At 38.3% G+C, this 17,835-nt stretch overlaps 1 protein-coding gene across 1 annotated transcript; it reads left to right on the top strand.

Moving 5' to 3' along the window:
- The first annotated feature begins 16,083 nt into the window (after positions 1-16,083).
- Positions 16,084-17,498, top strand: LOC135231810 (olfactory receptor 5AL1-like). Its single transcript, XM_064288997.1, has one exon. It carries the CDS (start codon positions 16,096-16,098, stop codon positions 17,035-17,037), a length of 942 nt encoding a protein of 313 aa, XP_064145067.1. The 5' UTR covers positions 16,084-16,095; the 3' UTR covers positions 17,038-17,498.
- The last annotated feature ends 337 nt before the right edge of the window (positions 17,499-17,835 follow it).

Raw genomic sequence — 17,835 nt, 5'->3', positions numbered from 1 at the left:
GGCCTGCTCATAAGCTTCTATAAATATTACGGCCAAGAAAACCTTATGAGGCAGTTTTACTCTGTAACATATGAGGTTGTCATGAGTCAGAATCCATCTGAGGGAAACAGGTTTGGTTTGGTTTAATAGATAGAGAGAGAGAGATAGAGAGACAGACAGACATAATCAGCAATGCCTATTGAGGACATTGGATCGGACAAAATCAAGAGAGTATAAAAAGGTAAGGGCATAATAACCTTGATGAACCCCAAAAAACAGATCATCTAAAGCACAGATAATAGAAACAGAACTTCCAAGTTAGAGATTCAATGAAATAGTAAATAAACTCAGAGACTGCTTTGTTCTAGAAACCAAAAGTATATTCAACAGAGTCTAATGCTATAGAGCTGCCAAAGGCAAAAACCAAACAGATAAACAAAAAACCGTCATTAGATTTGGGAATAGGGAGATTCATAGAGAACTTGGTGAAAAAATATCAGTGGAATGATGGAAAACGAAGGTAAATTACTCTAGGTTGAGCTATAAGAGTAACTGAGAAAGTGGAGATAGATGCTCCAAGATATTTAATTGCGAAGTGGTAAAAGAGAGACAAAAGATAAAAGAGTAACTTAGATAAAGGTTCTGAGTAGATGGAAGTCAAAGGTTAAGGGAGGGGGGTTATATTTTATTTTATTTTATCTGTCTTACAGATCTATAAGGTTGATGTTGAAATAACTTGAGAAAATGTGGTAATAAAGGCAAATCAAGTTAACTTATCCTTTGCTCTGGATGAGAAAAATTTCAATTATGCCAGCTTTCAAAATTCAGAACCCAGTTTACATTTGTGGAAATATTCTGTGGAAGTTAGTTTTTTAAAACTCTTTCCAAAATCTTTATATCATTTAGATGCTTAAAGGTAGAGGGTAAAGCAATGTGTCTTAGTCATCTAAAGCTGTTTATAACCTGGAAAATGGTTTACTAATGTATACGTTGTAAAAGACACAAAGACAGAAAATTAGCAATCTTAGTTTTTCCTTAATATTAGTATTTAAGTCTATTGAAGAAACAAAGAAAAGAATTAGTAGCAAAAAAAAAAAAAGAATGTTTAAAGTTATACCAAACTTGATACCTAAAGATAAATAGTATTAATATTTTGGTTTTGAAATTGTCATATTACATTTTCCACACTTAATTCTGGTAATTCATAATTTACTTGTGAATTGATATATTCAATCCATAATATTTTGAGATAAACTTAAAATCTTACAGTACAAGAAATCATTTTAACGTGTAAAAACCGCTCACATTCTTAATGCTGCAATGTTTTTTTTCTATTTTAAAGAAAATACTACAGAGATTTTGCAATTTTATTGATTGCAAGTTTTAATCTAAACACACTTTCTTCTTTTGCAATTCCCCCGTGGACTGGAATTTCTGCCTAAGCCAAATCTCTTCACACTGACAGCCGAAGAAATATCCAAACATAACAGATTTCTCCTTCACCTGAATTTAACATAACATCCTGGGGATCCAGGATCATCTTCTGATATTGATCACCATCTTCTCTAAATTGATCATTTCCTACAGAATCAATATTATTAAGACCATGTGGTCTGGAGAGGTTTCTTGTAGAAGAAGTGTATATCTATTTCATGGGCAAAGGAATTATTCAACATGACTGTGTTCATCCTCTTGGGACTCACAGATAATCCAGAGCTCCAAACTACTCTCTTTGGTGCCTTCATAGTGATCTACTCAGTTACTGTTATGGGTAATCTTGGTTTGATTGTATAAATTCAAATCAGTCCTCAGCTTCACACACCCATGTATTTTTCCCTCTGTCATCTGACTTTTATTGATTTTTATGGTACCTCCTCTATTACCCCAAACACTCTGGTGAACTTTTAGCATGAAATTAAGAGTATGTCATTTCTTGCATGTGTTACTCAGATGTGCCGTTTTATCATTTTTTCAGTTTTTGAATTATTACTGCTTTCTCTTACGGCCTATGACCGATATGTGGCCATTTGCAACCCTTTACTCTATGTAGCTTTCATGCCTAGGAAACTCTGCATTCAGAAGATCACTCAAAAAAACCTGTTGCCATCATGTCGATTCTGACTCATATCAACACTATAGGGCAGACTAGAACTGCCCCATATGGTTTCCAAGGAGTGGCTGGTGGATTCAAACTGCCCACACTTTGTTTAGCAGAACTCTCAGCCACTGAGATACCAGGGATCCAAACGGTCACTAGAACATATATGTATGGATTCACCCTGGGAGCTGTACAGGCTGTGTGGCTACATTCCACGTGTCGTTCTGTGACCCTAATGTGGTCAACCAATTCTACTGTCATGATGTTCCCTTGATTGTTCTAGCTTGTTCGGACACATTGTCAAAGAGCTGATGCTGTTAATTATTGCTGGATTCAATGTGTTTTGCTCTTTTATCACTGTTCTCATCTCCTTTGTCTTCATTCTCTTTGCCATCCTGAGGAACCACTCAGCTTAAGGAAGACAGAAAGCCTTTTCTACCTGTGCTTCTCATCTATTTTCTATTACTATATACTTTTTTTTTTTATGTGATCTTAGTGTTTTTGTACCTACAGCCAAAATCAAACCATTCACTGGATAAAGACAAATTTGCCTCAATGGTATATGCAGTGCTGATCCTCATGCTAAACCCATTGAACTACAGTTTGAGGAAACAGGAGGTTAAAAATGACCTGAAAAGAATTGTTGAAAAAAAAAATATGTTCTACTGATCAATAGTGAGATATGTTGTCACTAAAAAAATGCCAGACACAGAGTTAGGAGATTTGGGAGTCAAGGCTTGTACAATGATACAGTGTTGATAAGTGCAGGAACCTTTGTCCTCTGGGGTCGGTTTCCTAACATCTAGTTCCTTAAAAACAGGTATTTCATTGTCTTTGTTTTACACATAGTAGGCATTTCATGAATGTTTGTTTAGTTATTGAATTCTAAAATAGGGAAAAGAATTATCAGCCCTCTTTGACCACCAGATGTTTCAATAATACAAATGAAGCATACAGTCTCTTTAAATAATGAATTTATCTTATTTCACTATGATTGGCCACCCACTTCATGTTAAGATCAATATGTGTGTAGCCATGTTAAACTTTTGTTGTTGTAAAATACATTTTTTTGAAGCAATGTTGTGTCGATTACCATACCAATGAATGTGGCAGTCTTTAAGCCATTAGAAGATTTCATTCCCTCATACACTGCACTTTTTTTTTTTTATTAATTTTTACTTAGGGAAGGCAAATTCATATACAAAATATGTATTAATTCAGTGCAGTAGTGTCTTTCTAGTGACTTACAGACCATTGTAAATAGCCCTGGAAAGTTGGTTAAAGTACTAGGAATAATAACAGAACATGGCATTCTGGGAAAGAAAAGGGAAGATGATTTCCATTTATAAGGCAGATGCTCTAATCCTCCTTGCTGTTGCAAACATACTCTGTTGTAGCTACTCACTAGTAGTTAAAAACTTAAATCAACATGTTTTGTGCCCGTTTCTCTTTCCTAAAATTCCATTTTTTATAGACTTGTTACTCCAAATACCCTAACCAACTGTCCAGGTCTGTTTATTATGAGTTAGTGTGTATACACATCTCAGGCCACAAGCTCACCAGATAAAGTGGACAGTTAAGTGTTCTACCTGCTGGGACTATTATATCTAAGTGGAAATAGGATGAGGAAATGTTGCTGGGTGGAAACCCCAGGATCTGTTCAGGGTGACTTGTCATAGCCAATAAACAAGAAGCCTAGGTGGCAGAAGAAAGGCGCCTCTATTTTGTTGTACAAGGAAAGGAGCAATCGGGGGTGCTGCCTCCAAGACTGCTGGCAGACAGCTTGGGGAGGTGGGCTTTTACAGAAAGCAGACAAGGAAATGCAAATTCATCATGAGCATTCAGGAATGACCTTCACTCAAGTGCTCAGGGCTTGGGGATGGCTATGCATTTTCTCTAAACAATTATTTGATTCTCTGCCAGGATATTTATGTGTATTTTGCACTTAATGAGCTAATAGGTTACCCGAAGTGTTGACATGGCATAGAAAATCTGCTAAGACCAACTGAGGCCCACCATGACTATTCTGTGGTTATCTTTTCAAGGACAATTTCTGGCCCATTTTGTACTATCTTGTCAAGGACAGTTTCAGAAAAATGTGCAGGCTATTCTGCTTAGTGTAGGAGGAAAGCCAGAGCAGGTGTCTCTTAGAAGTGCTGAGCCCTGAGGCTACCTTTGTCTCCTTGAAGTGCTGAGCTCTGAGGCTGCCTGTCTCATTTTCTCTTTTTATTTGAACTCTGACCAATACTGGTCAGGGTTCATTCTAGACCACTGTGCAGCTGCATGTTTTGCCTGGTGGGAAGACTCTGATGAGGTCACAAGCTGGGCGTAAAGCTCTGGGATTTTGTGAAGATTAACTCTTTGTTATGCCATCATTATGAAAGAGGTTTTGGGTCAGAACGTATTAAAACATGTGGGGAAAATTTGGATGCAACAGCATAGTAAAATCCATAAATAAAAAAAAACCAACCCCCCTTCTGTTGAGTCAATTTTGACTCATGGCGACTCTGTAGGACAGAGAGTTCCCAAAGAGAGCCTGGTGGATTCTTCAAACGGCCAACCTTTTGCTTAGCAGCCGCAGCCGTAGCTCTTAACCACTATATCGCCAGGGTTTCTGAAATGCATAAGCAGATAAAAAGAAATGAAAATGAACACTTCTTGTATTCAGGAGGTACTGGGTAACCAGGAAGTGAGCCAGCTAAGAAGGGCAGTGGGCCCTAACACTCTGGAACCAGATAACTTGCTCCCAAATACGTCTGACAATTTGTTCTACAATTCCTGAGTTATTCATCCACATGCAGCAAGAGGTATTGGCTATAGCCCAGACCCCTCCTTGATTAGCTAAGAGGAAGTTCATCACAACATGGTTATCTAAAACCACTCTAGCTAAAGCATCTAAGGATGTTTGCTGGGTCCTAATAGCTTGAGTTGTTGAATAGGCAATGACTTGTGAGAAGTGGGACAGTTTGTGGAGGAGTAGTTCGTGGGAGGCTATGTCTATACAAGGGATAAAGAAACTAGCTCCAAATAACCCCCATTGGACAATGTCCTGTAGGCTGCGTTTAGTTCGGTGAGCTGTGGACACAGAACAGTTAGTTGCATTAAACACTTGAAATGGGATAGTGAGCCCAAAGAGCACTGCCCAGTCATTTTGGCGTTGAGGTGTCAAATAACCCATCTGTACAGGGGTCAGCTGGGCCAGACAAAGACATATCCTGAGTGGAGGGCACATGCTGCTAAGCGAGATGTGTTATTTAAGAAACTGGTGATATTTAAATATCAGGGGTCCTGGTGACAAGACCTATTACCAAAAGAGAAAATGTGGGGAGTTTTGGTCCTCTTGGCAAAGGCAGATGCTTAGTGAAAAAGATGAAAAGTAACATTGGTATCACAGGTAGGTCTATCGGGATGGTCTACTAGCACACAACTTTCTTTCCAAATGGAAATAACTTGGTTACAAGATGGGGAAAACACTTCACTGGTTGATTGTCCTGGCTTTAAGGGTACCGTCGATGCTCCCATTAGGCATTGGGAGTAAAAACTGTAATTGACATGGACAGTTTTACTGGGGGTTAGATTGAAGCATATATCTGGAGCATGAGACAGGTGAATACTTTTATGGCCATGGACTCAGGGTTTCCTGGTGTCCAAGGGGAAATGCCTGTTAGGCTTTGGACAAATTGGGTCAGTAATAAACTGTCAGGGTCTTCTGAACTCCAAATTGGGAGAGGGTGACAGACCCAGCAGTTTTTTAAATTTCCTCCTGTAGCAACGGCTTGACTAAGTTAGATGATAGCCTTGTCTTTCTAGTCTTCTTGGACTGTGGTTTCAAGGCTGTGTGTAAGTTCCAATTAGTGGCCAGGGAAGTTGCCACTGATTGCACCACCAAGGCACAAAATGGGGCCCATTGTCACTGCCAATAGAGATGGGAAGCCAAAATCAAGGGATAATTTCATTTACGAGGTGTTTCACAACCTCAGTAGTCTGCAAGGAAAAGCTTCAACCCAGTTAGTAAAGGTGTCGATAAAAACTAGCAGATATTTGTAATTCCTGGGAGCTTGAGATAGTCAGTGAAATTCACTTGCCAGTAGTCTGCAGACATTGTCTCAGTTTGCTGGACCCCTGGGGATGATTCAGCAGTGTTCTTTGGATTATTTTTCACACAGGTGGGGCAGCTCTTTATCATTGCTGAAATAGTGGACCTTTGGTCCAATTAATTGTCTCTTAACTCAATCATAATCCATCTTGTCCATAATGGGTGGATAGGTGGCCTCTCTGTAGAATAGAGTATATGAGTTTTTATGGAATGAAAATCTACCCATGAAGAGTGTACAGCCATCCATCCTTGTTTAAAGTGCCCTCCCCCCCCCCATCTTGGCAATGTTTTTATCTTGTTAGGGACAGTCCAGGGGGAGGTCAGGTGGTAATAACTCTAAACGGGGAATTAGCAGGGCTACTACAACAGGTTTCTGTTGGATCGTAGCTTTATTTTCTCTCGCATCTGCTTTGTAATTACCTTTGGCCACCACGATGTCCACTTTCTAATGCTTTTTGTAGTGTACTACTGTTCCTTGGGTGGGTAGGAGAACAGCTCATAAACGCTGTAAGATCTCTTGAGAATATTTAATGTCCTTACCTCCTGCTTTCAGGAGGCTTTCCTTCCAGATTGCCACTGTGCATGCAATACCCCAGGCATGTACTTGGAATCAGTACAAATAGTTGTTCGCTTACCTTTGGCGATTTTAAGGGCCTGCAACATGGCAATGAGCTTGGACTTCTGGCAAAGATACCTGGGGGAGGTGCTCTAGAACCTTTTCTAAAGTGACCACCACATATCCAGCTTCTCTTTATCCTTGTTCAATGTAACTGCTTCCATCAGTGAACAGCTCAAGGTCTGCGACTGGTGACAAGTAGATCAACCACATATTGAGGAAGACACCATTGGTTAGGGTCAGTTGTCACAATTCTCGGACTAAAGCTGATCTAAAAAGAGTGTGACTGTTTTTAAAGAGCTGTGGGAGGACTTACCAGCCAATGCAACTTCTGTGTTTGTCCTGTTCCTGGGTCCTCCCACTCAAAGGTGAAGGTTTCTTGAATTTTTCCTCCATTTAGATGCAAAAGAAGGCATCTTTCAGGCTTAGAACAGTGAACCTAGAAAAGGTGGGCAATAAGGTCAACAGCAGGATATATGGTTTGGGGACTACAGGGTGGACCATAACAGTTACCTTGTTGACAGCTCAAAGGTCCTGAAAGAATGGGTAGTCTCCATTTTTCTTCTTCATTGGCCGCACGGGGGGTGTTGAACATGGTCTGAGCAGTCCATGTTTCTGGTATCTGGTGATGATTTTGCTCGGTACCTGTCAGGCTTCAGCTCTGATGGGATACTGGTTAAGCCTTGGGAGAACTATACCAGGTAACAATTCAGTGACAATGGGAGGGACATTTTTGCTCTCTCCTGTACTCTGTTGGCCCACACCTATGACACTACTGCATCTCTGATAACTGGATCAACTAAATTTGGTATGTTCTTCTTTCCTATAATTAGTTGGTGGCCCAATAGTGTGGGCCATTTGTAACTGCCACCTGTTTTTTGTAAAGGAAGGAGTATATTAAAGATTTTCCTTGTATAGAAAAAGTTAGAGGTTGTAGGAAGGGAGGGCGTTCTTTTCTTGATACTCCCACAATGGACAGCGTCTGTCTCATTGGGGTAGTTTCTTTTATCATTAATTTTTTTTGAGGAGAGGAGTCAGAAGTGAATGGACTGCTCCAGTATCTACCAGAAACTTTACAGGTTCTCTCTTCCACCTGCATTATAACCAGAAGATCAGGTGAAGGACTTGCCTCAGTTTGACTCATCTTCTAGTGGCATGATTGGGCACTGCGTCACCTCTCTGTTTTTTAGTTCCTTTGGTTGGCATTTTGTACACTCTTATTCAATGTCTTTTCTCTTTACATCAGCTGCACCTGTTTCTTTTCAAAGGAATGTGGGGCCTTCTCATCTCCTGAGGCCTTCATCTCCCTCTTCTTATTTATTTCTTTAGGGGATGGCCTCCAGCCTGCAAGCCAGCAGCTAGGAAGGTTGCTTGGTGTTTTAGATTGTGACTTTCTTGCTTGCTCCTTATCTCAGTTACAGTAAACTTGGCAGGCCAGTCCCACTAGCTGAGAGATTTTTAACCCTATACCTCCTTGTACTTTCTGAAGCTTTCCTTTAATATTGGGGGCACTTTGCCTAAAAGATTATATTAACCATGAGAGTATTTTCAGGGCTTTTGCAATTCAGAGCAGTGAACTCATGAGCATGGTTCTAAGATACCATGACTCCCTCAAGAACTGGTGTCGACCGGGGTATTTTCATTTTCCCTAACAGACAAATGAGGGTGCCCAAAGTCGTTCCGTTCTGTGTGTGAGGGCAGCGAGCCCACTGGCAGGACAGAAGGACCAGGGAGGGGTGGATACGAAAGTTGAGGGGGTTTAACAGTGGGGGCTATACCGGTTGGTACGCATGCTGAAGCAGTGGGAGCTGTAAGATCCTCTTGGGAGTCAAGAGAGAGGACTGGCAATTGTGATTTAACAGTCTCTTTCTGAACTAAGATTTTATGTTTTTCTGTAACTCTTTGTTCTAGTACAGAGTCATGAAAACTTTTACCTAATACTTTTTATCTCATTTACCCTTGCAAGGATAGAAAAGATCAAGATGGAGGACAGTATAGTTAAGAGACCAATTTGCTGGCTACTTTTACTCATCTGCCAATTCATACTGAGGCTATGTGGCATTACAAAAGAAAATCATCTTTTTCTTTTTCATTGGGTCTAACCTGAAATAGCCCCAGTTTTTAAAGATGCATCTTATTTGGCTGCATTTCAGGATCTCATGAACGTTCCTCATTTCCCAGACTCACACACACTTATACTTTCACACAACCTAATTCAGTGCACCAACAGGCACCCAAAGTCTTCTACACTCTCAACCATCAATATTCCTGCTTCTTGGGACTCTTGTAAGAACTTATGTTGGAATTACCCTGTTACTTACCAAACCTAGAGCCTTTTGCCCCCTCAATGGTAAATACTCCCTCTTCTTTGGACTCTTCTAAGGTCTTATCTGGGTGCTTACCAAATAATCTCAGATACCTAGAGCTTTTTATGCCATCAATGGTCAATATTCTTGCTTCTTCAGCCTCTTTTAAGGCTTTACCTAGGTACTTACCAAATAACCGTAGGCACATTTCATGTCGCTCACGTAGACACCATTGGGTCTGAGGCAGATAGGCCCTTAGGACTTCTTTGAGGTCTCCTGGAGAACTCTCCAGGTGGGCCAGATATCAGGCGGGGTCCCTGGCACAGCCCATCTCAGGAACCGAGCAATGACTCCTGACTGGCTGGCCAGAAATGCTGCCTGGTGGAAACCAAACTCAGGTTCTGCTCAGTGTAACTTGTTACAGCCAGTAAACAAAAGGCTGAGGTGGGAAAAGAAAGGCACCTTTATTTCATTGCACAAGGAAAGGAGCAATCAGGGCTGCTGCCTCCAAGACTGCTTGCAGGAAGCTTGAGGAGGGGAACTTTTACAGAAAGCAGACAAGGAAATGCAAGTTCTTCATGAATATTCAGGATTGAACCTAACTCATACACTCAGGGCTTGGATGACTATGCATTTTCTCTAGACAAGGGTTCCATTCTCTGGTGGGGTATTTAGGTAAATATTTTATACTTAATGAGCTAATAGGTCACTTGAAGTGTAGAGATGGCATAAAAAACCTGCTAAGACTGGTTGAGACCCACTATGGGTGCTTTGTGGTTATATTGTCAAGGACAATTTCTGGTCCATTCTATAGCTATCTTGTCAAGGACAGTTTCAGAAAAATGTGCAGCCTATTCTGCTTGGTGTAGGTGGATATATCAGAAGTGTCTCTTAGAAAGGCTGAGCCCTGAGGCTACCTTTGTCTCCTTGAAGTGCTGAACTTTGCGGCTTCATGTCTCAACACCAGTTTATTTCTAACTAATCCTTACATAATGTAACAACCATTTGTAAATTAGGCCCAAATATTAACCCCAGCTGTTGGTTGTAGGGAATCCCTAGCCCATGCAACCATGGCATGGATTGACAGAAAGAACTTCCTGCAACAAACACCTAAGAGATAGGTGATATAAACATCTGGACTACCTGTCCATATAATGTGTTCCTATAATCCTGCACATAGAATTTGTGGTTTTGAAAGAGGGGAAGAAGTTTAAAATACCTTCCTTAAACGATCAGTGGACAGATTCTCAGGCCCATAAAACTGTGTATATGCTGGCAAGTGTCTTTCAAGCTTCCTGGAAACACTCTCATGTCTCTATGGAAAAAATACCATTAGCATAATCATTATAGATTAATTAGAAATAAAAAATGCAAAAAGATATACTGACTTCTATAAGGCTTCTTATACTGGCTTCTTATAGAAGTCAGCATAAGATTTCTGTTCAAGATATTTTTGTTGTGGTTGTTAAATCCATGATGCCAAACAAGAAAAACCAAACCTGATGCCATTGAGTCAATTCCAACTCATAGTGACCCATATAGGACAGAACAGAACTCTTCCCTAGGGTTTCCAAGACTGTAATCTTTACAGAAGTGGACTGCCACATCTTTCTCCCATGGAGTGGCTGGCGGGTTTGAACGGGGGACTTCAGGTTAGCAGCCAAAAACTTAACCACTGCACCACTCAGAACTGTATTATTAAGAACCAGAAGAATGATGTTTTTGGACATAATGTTCATATTAAATAAGATTGTGCGTGTGTATGTATAAAAAGAAGGGTTGATTATGATTTTTCTATCTGTTTATCTTTCTACTTATTACTCTATACACACTTATGTGTGAAATAGGAATGAACAGAGTTCATCGGAGGGTTTGATTTTTATACCTTTAAATTCTTTCTAGCACAGTGCAGGAAATAAAATGAGTTCTTTTTAAGTTATTATCCTTTGTGACCAGAACTTTCAAGCGTGATTCTCTGAGATTCAACTAAATACAGCAGTAGGCCGAAAAGAAATTCATGCCAACTTTTAATTGCAACAGATTCAGTTTCTCATCTAGTATTGGATCTTTGGCACAATCCAAATCATTACTTAGTGGTGGGTCAATGTATTTTGATCTAATACATAACATAACCACTTATTGAAATTCATAGATTTACTAAGACTAATAAAAAGACTTAAAAGGTAAACCAAGTACAATTAAAGATTTTCCATGTGGTTTTCCAAAACATTAGAATGATCTTTGTTAAATAATTCTTCCTTTTTAGATGTGGGCTCAGCAAGGTGATCTGCCATTTCAAGCGATTGTTCCTTGCTTGTGAGGCAAATTGCATCCCAAAAGATCAATCATAACATAACTTGTTATGCTTCTGAGACATCATTACACAGTTTTTCATAAATTTTAAAGAATGATGTAATACAAGGAAAGGCTCTAGAGGGACTAACAAACCATACAAAATGTACTAATAGTATTTAAGTAATGGTAAGTATTGTTGGCATTCCCAGAATTGGCTTCAAGGTTGATTGAATTATTTTTGGATTTGTTGTAGATTACTCAAAGACAGCTAAAGAGTAGGAAAAAAATATTAAAGGTAATTAAGATAGTAAAAAAGGGTTTAGAGTAACACAAAATTTGAATTTGTTTGTTCAATTATTCCACAAGAACATGTGGAGTGTCTATTAATTGCTGAGTCATACTATGTATTGGAGATAAAACTAGGGAAAACACAGAAGCATCTTGGCTTACCAAGAATTTGAAATTTAGAGTAGGTTGTAGACAAATACCAGGTGGATGAATAGTTCAGAGTAACACTTGATATTGAAAGGCCTACAGAAGGAAGTGAAATTTCCCCTGGGATTGGAAGGAAAAGCTGAAAGAAAGTAGCCAACCAGAGTGGTGAAGGTAAAGAAAGGAGTATTCTGACAAAACTATGTACAAAATGTGTGGTCACATCTGAGAAACTGAAGCCACATGTCTGAGGCATGGAGATTACATGAGGGATGCCACAAGAAATAAGACTAGTCTGCAAAGCAACGGTTTGTTTATCAAGGGTTGATTTAGCCATCTCAAGGACTTTGAACTTTATCCTAAGGTCAGCTGGAGAACAAGCTAAGACTTGCAAGTTAGGAAGAACTCTCAGGCTGCCATAAGCACAGAGAAGTTTCTAAAACTAAAAAAAAAAAAACTAGAGACCAGGATAAAATTTAGAGAGTAGTATTTAGGCTTTTCCTCCAGGAAAGGTGTGATAGAAGCCTAAAAAAAAAAAAAATATGTAATGTAGAGGACATTAGAAGAGGATGCATTTGAGAAAAATGGATTAAACACTTAGAAGTTTTCAATAATGAATTATTTGTTAGAGGGGGAAAGAAGGTATATGAAATGTTTTCTTGGTTTCTCACCTGGGTGATAGCTGGGAGATAGAGCATTCACTGAGAAAACATGTGCTCTAAGGCATATGAGTGCTGTGGGGTGGTTTTGAATGTCTGATTTTTCTTTTGAATATGTTAGATTTAGGTATCTCTGAAATATCTAACTAATGTTACCTGGAAAGCTGTTGGATGTATGTACCTGGAGCTTAGAGGAAAATCTGGCCTAAATATTTAGATTAGTGCATCATTGTTATATAAATGACAATTGTTTTCCTATTGTTAAATGAGAGCTCTCAACAAGAATGCTCAAAAAGGAAATGAGTTGGCTTAGGGTAGAATTCTAAAGCAAAAAGGTCATTTAAAGTATGGATAAAGAAAGCATACCTATCAAGCAAGAGTAAAAGTGGACAAAAAAAATGGAAAGATCCAGATATTCTGGTGACTTGGAAGCCAAAAAAGAATGGTTTTCAGCATAAAAGGAAATGTCTGCTGTGTCCAGTGCAACAGAGAAGTCAAATATGAAGCTTTCATTGGATTTGGGAATAAGGAGAGTGTTGGTGTACTTGATGAAAGCAATTTCAATGCAATGCTAAGAAAACACATGACAGTAATATAATAGGTCAACATGTGAATGTGAAAGAGGGTATTAGTGACTTTTCTAGAATGTTTGGTAATAAAGGGATGAAGAGAAGAGGAGAGGGGGAGGAATAGCTTAAGTAAAGGGAGAGGAATAGAAATGAAAGAACACTGGTGAGGTTTGACCATATACTTTGCTTATAGATTATTGTGAAAGGTTGATTAAATTAGAATAGGGAGAAGACATCGAATGCAAAAGAGTATGTGATCAAGATATAAGTTTAGGTAGTAGATATAAAGTTGGGCCTGACCCCAAGCCGTGGTATTTTCAATTGCCTCCTATGTATGAGAAAGTAGGACCGTAAATAAAGAATACTAAAGAAGAATTGTTTCATTTGAATTATAGTGGAGAAGAAATGACACAGCAGTTGTAACGATGGGTTCAAACATAGTAATGATGGTGAGGATGGTGCAGAGCCAGGCAGTGTTTCGTCGTGTTGTAAACAGGGTCGCTATGAGTCAGAACTGACTTCATGACACTTCACAGCATTAGAAATAGAACATCCACCCACCACAAAAAAAAAAAAAAAAATGGAAGGGATAAATGTGGAAGCAGGTAGGTTTGTGGAAATTTTCAAATGAAGTTGAAATATTTTGTTGTCATTGTTACTTTAAATTTCTCTCTTATGTTGGAATTTTGGTATCTATTTTTTTTTTTTTACTGGGAGTAAGGTGGGTGGTATAGAAATGTATGAAGAAATTCAGAGTCTGAAATAATAGCTACATACACACTAAGAGATGGTTGATTCAAGAAAAAGCCAACGTTCTGGACACAAGTAAGTGGCTACTTTTGAGTACGATAACCTTGTAATTGTTCAGTTTTACCTGGTTGATTTCTTGGTAGTTCAGGTACAATTGTGAAGAGCAGAACATTTTGAAATGCTCAGATTTTGATGTATCTGGAGAAAAATAAGACAAGGATGTTTAGGATGTTGACAAGAATAATTGTAGTAATAAAACATGGAATCTAAGCTATGTAGGGGAAGAATTAAAGGAGGTGGCAAAATAAAAGAGAAATAATCAATGGGAAATAGTGATATGAGTGAAGCCTTAGTATGAAAAGTTGTATTGTCATAACTGAGATGTTATAAGGAAGGGCAAATGGTTGTGATCTTAAGATAATGTTTTAATTTTGGAAACTTAGCATTTAACCAATTTCCAGATAAAACAAGATCCAAGATGGAGCCATGAGAGTGGGAAGTTCAAGGGTATTGGTTTTGGGGTCACTGTTTTGATCTCAAGATTTCAAGAATTCAAGAAGCAATGCACTAAAGGTGTAGTCTGTGTGGGCACTGATGCCAACTTTATGGAAAAGGGACAGAACGATCCTGGTGTTAAAATCTTCAACACATACGAAGGAGTGGCCTAGGCATATATAAGTGACAACAATGATGATGCGTATTAGCTTCAAAGCATCAGGAGTGTTTACTCAAATGAGAGGTGTAATAATAAATAAAAAACAAAGCTCTGAGCATAAATCATGCCTTACCTTACCTCCCAAATTAGAAATATGTGGAGAGTTACGCATTAAGCAGCCTGCAGAGAGGTGGCCTGGAGAGATGTAGGTGTTCAAGGGGAAACCAAGTTTTAGTTTAAGCAAGGGAGGATAAAATGTTTGAAGATGTTAGAGAGTTTGGTCATATCAAAGCAAGATCTAAAATATCACAGAGATGTTAGTACTAGAGAGAATAAGATCCATGTGGGACAGGGATTCAAGATCAGAACTTAGTGAGACAACAGGAGAACATTTTTCAAAACATTGCAAAACAAACTCATACATCCATTACTATGATGGAATTACACACGTTTCTGCAGAGTAAGGCTCAACATAAACAATATTAATACTACTAAGAGATAAATTTTAATTAGCATATAGTATGAGATAGGCACTATTCTAAGCATTTGACATGGACATGGGACGCCTTTCCAAAGCTGCTTTGTTTCTAGTCAATGGGGCAATTCTTTCCGCTCTGAAAATTAACCATTTGAATAAACTGTGAGTTAAGGTTAGGGATTCAAGGCTGGGACTAGTTAGTGAGTTATTCTTTTTCATCTCATTCTGATCAAAGACCACAAATAAAAACTAAATTATCTGCCTGAGTTCATATATCTTCAAAATAAGGAAGAAAGCTATATTATCAACCTATAACCTTCATATAAATATAATCTGAGACAAAAGAGTTAGAAAGGCAAATCACTGTGCTCAGGTAAAGTTCATTAAAATTGACCACATTTTAATTATCTAGAAGCCAACTTGCATTTCTACAGACTCAGCTTAGGATGTTTTTCATTTCCTGTTTTGCATTTGGACACTGCATCATACACCATAAATGAGCTTTCTGAATTATTTAATGCATGTTTAACTTTGTTATACAATTTTCAAGTAGGAAGAGGCTATTCATATTTCTATGCCATTTTTCTCCTTTAATTCAAAAATACTGCACAATAATTGAATAAAAAAACGAAGAATTACAGGTAAGAGAAAAAAAGAAATTATCATGAATTTATGGTCCAGAGATCAACAGCAGTCAAAATTTTAAATCTTTAAAAAAAAAATTTAAATCTTAAAAAAAAATAAAATATTAACCATTTTGGAATGAATTTTTGAATTAATTTCCTTTTAACTAAAATTTATTTTCATTTATTACACTTTTATTAAAGATATTTCAATAACTTAAAAAAAATATTCTGACATCATGTTCAAAAAAACTCTTTCTTCCTATTAAAAATAGATTAAAAAATGGTTCAATTATATTATTATATTATAATTTACATTTAAAATTTTAAATAAAACACTACCTTTCTACTTATACAATTTAAAATAATTTCAAGTTTTGGAATTTCTGCCTAGATCAGATGCCTTCATTCCGAATGCAGAACTAGCCTGAAGATTCTCCTGGGGGGTCAGAATCATCTTCTAACATCCGCTTGATCTTTACCAACAGACTCAAGATTGCTTGGAACTGTGATTTAGAGGGGTTTATTGTAATCTTTTCATGGCCAAAGGCAACCATTCGGCTGTGACTGAGTTCATCCTCTTGGGACTCACAGATAACCCAGACCTTCAAGCCATTCTCTTTAGTGTCTTCCTAGTGATCTACTTAATTAGCGTCCTGGGTAATCTTGGTTTGATTGTGCTAATCCAAATCAGTCCTCAGCTTCACACACCCATGTATTTTTTTCTCAACCATCTGGCTTTTGTTGATTTTTCTTTTACTTCATCTGTCACACCAAACACCTTAGTGAACTTTTTGTATGAAGTTAAAAGTATAACTTTTTATGGATGTGCCACACAGGTATGTTGTTTTATCACATTTGTAGTTTGTGAACTCTACTTGCTTTCCATCATGGCATATGATCGGTATGTTGCCATCTGCAACCCTTTACTCTATGTCGTTCTCGTGCCTAGGAAACTCTGTATTCAACTGGTTGCTAGCACATATGTGTATGCTTTTACTGTGGGTCTTGTACAGACAGTGATGACATTCCGTTTGTCTTTTTGTGACTCCAATATGGTCAACCACTTCTACTGTGACGATGTCCCTTTGGTTGCTTTGGCCTGCTCTGACACTCAAGTCAAAGAGCTGATGTTGTTAATTATTGCTGGGTTCAATACACTTTTCTCTCTACTGATTGTGTTAATTTCCTATGGCTTCATTGTCTTAGCCATCCTTAGGATCCACTCTGTTGAAGGAAGACAGAAAGCCTTTTCCACCTGTGTGTCCCACCTGACCTCCATCACAATATTTTATGGGACCCTTATTTTTATGTACCTCCAGCCCAAGTCTACCCACTCCCTGATCAGAGATAAATTTGCTTCAGTGTTTTATGTAGTGGTGATTCCCATGCTAAACCCACTGATCTATAGCTTGAGAAACCAGGAGGTAAAAAATGCACTGAAGGGAATTACGGAAAAGTTGTGTTTGGCTGTCAGATAAATGAAGAACCACAGGGCAGGGATCATGAAACTTAAAGTTATGTCTTGTCTAGTGTCACAGTGTTGAGAAATGACAAAGCCAAATATATTACTTCAAGTGTTCATGTTCACTTTTCTGAGGTATAGTTCTGTAGACTCAAGGTGAGTCTCATCCACTGTTTATTCCCAGTATTTTCCCCAGGAAATATATTTTGTAAATTTTACTTGGTTGTTGAAAGAGGAGAGAGAGAGGGAAGGAGAAAGACACAGAGAAGAAGGGAGAGAGTTAGAGAAAGAAAGAGAAATCCTTTTTGGCCATGATACCCTTCCTCAATAGAGTGTTGGGAAATACTTATTTTATATGAAATCCACGTAATATTGAGATCAACATCTGGTATCTTATATTTCAAACCTTTTTGCGTAGATAATCTGGAAAACCAGCCAAAGTTTAATAGCAGGATTTTTGGGTTGGAACACTCTGGATAATTTTCCTAATAGTCCACTTTCTCTGCATCCAGCTGGGAAGAACAGTGCTAGTAGAGGTTCCATGGCACCAAACATTTAGTGGTATACTGATTCTATATCAGTTTAGATTGCTGAGCCAGTTTACACTACTATAATTCACTGCCTGTTATATATGAATATGTGGTCAGGCCTATTCTATATAAGTGTGTGGTTAGAACTTGGACTCTTCATTCAAATAGTTTGACTAACAATTTTAGCTTTTCAATTAATGCGATAGAGAACATTTCTGTATCTCAACTGCCTCATGTGCAATAAGTGATAAGAGCTCCTTTTTAGACTGACTCTGAGTAGCACT

The sequence above is a fragment of the Loxodonta africana genome, chromosome 7 (assembly GCF_030014295.1).
Source record: "Loxodonta africana isolate mLoxAfr1 chromosome 7, mLoxAfr1.hap2, whole genome shotgun sequence".
NCBI classification, from domain to species: Eukaryota; Metazoa; Chordata; class Mammalia; order Proboscidea; family Elephantidae; genus Loxodonta; species Loxodonta africana.
Note: the sequence above shows the minus strand (reverse complement) of the source record. Positions and strands in the feature narration are given on the sequence as shown.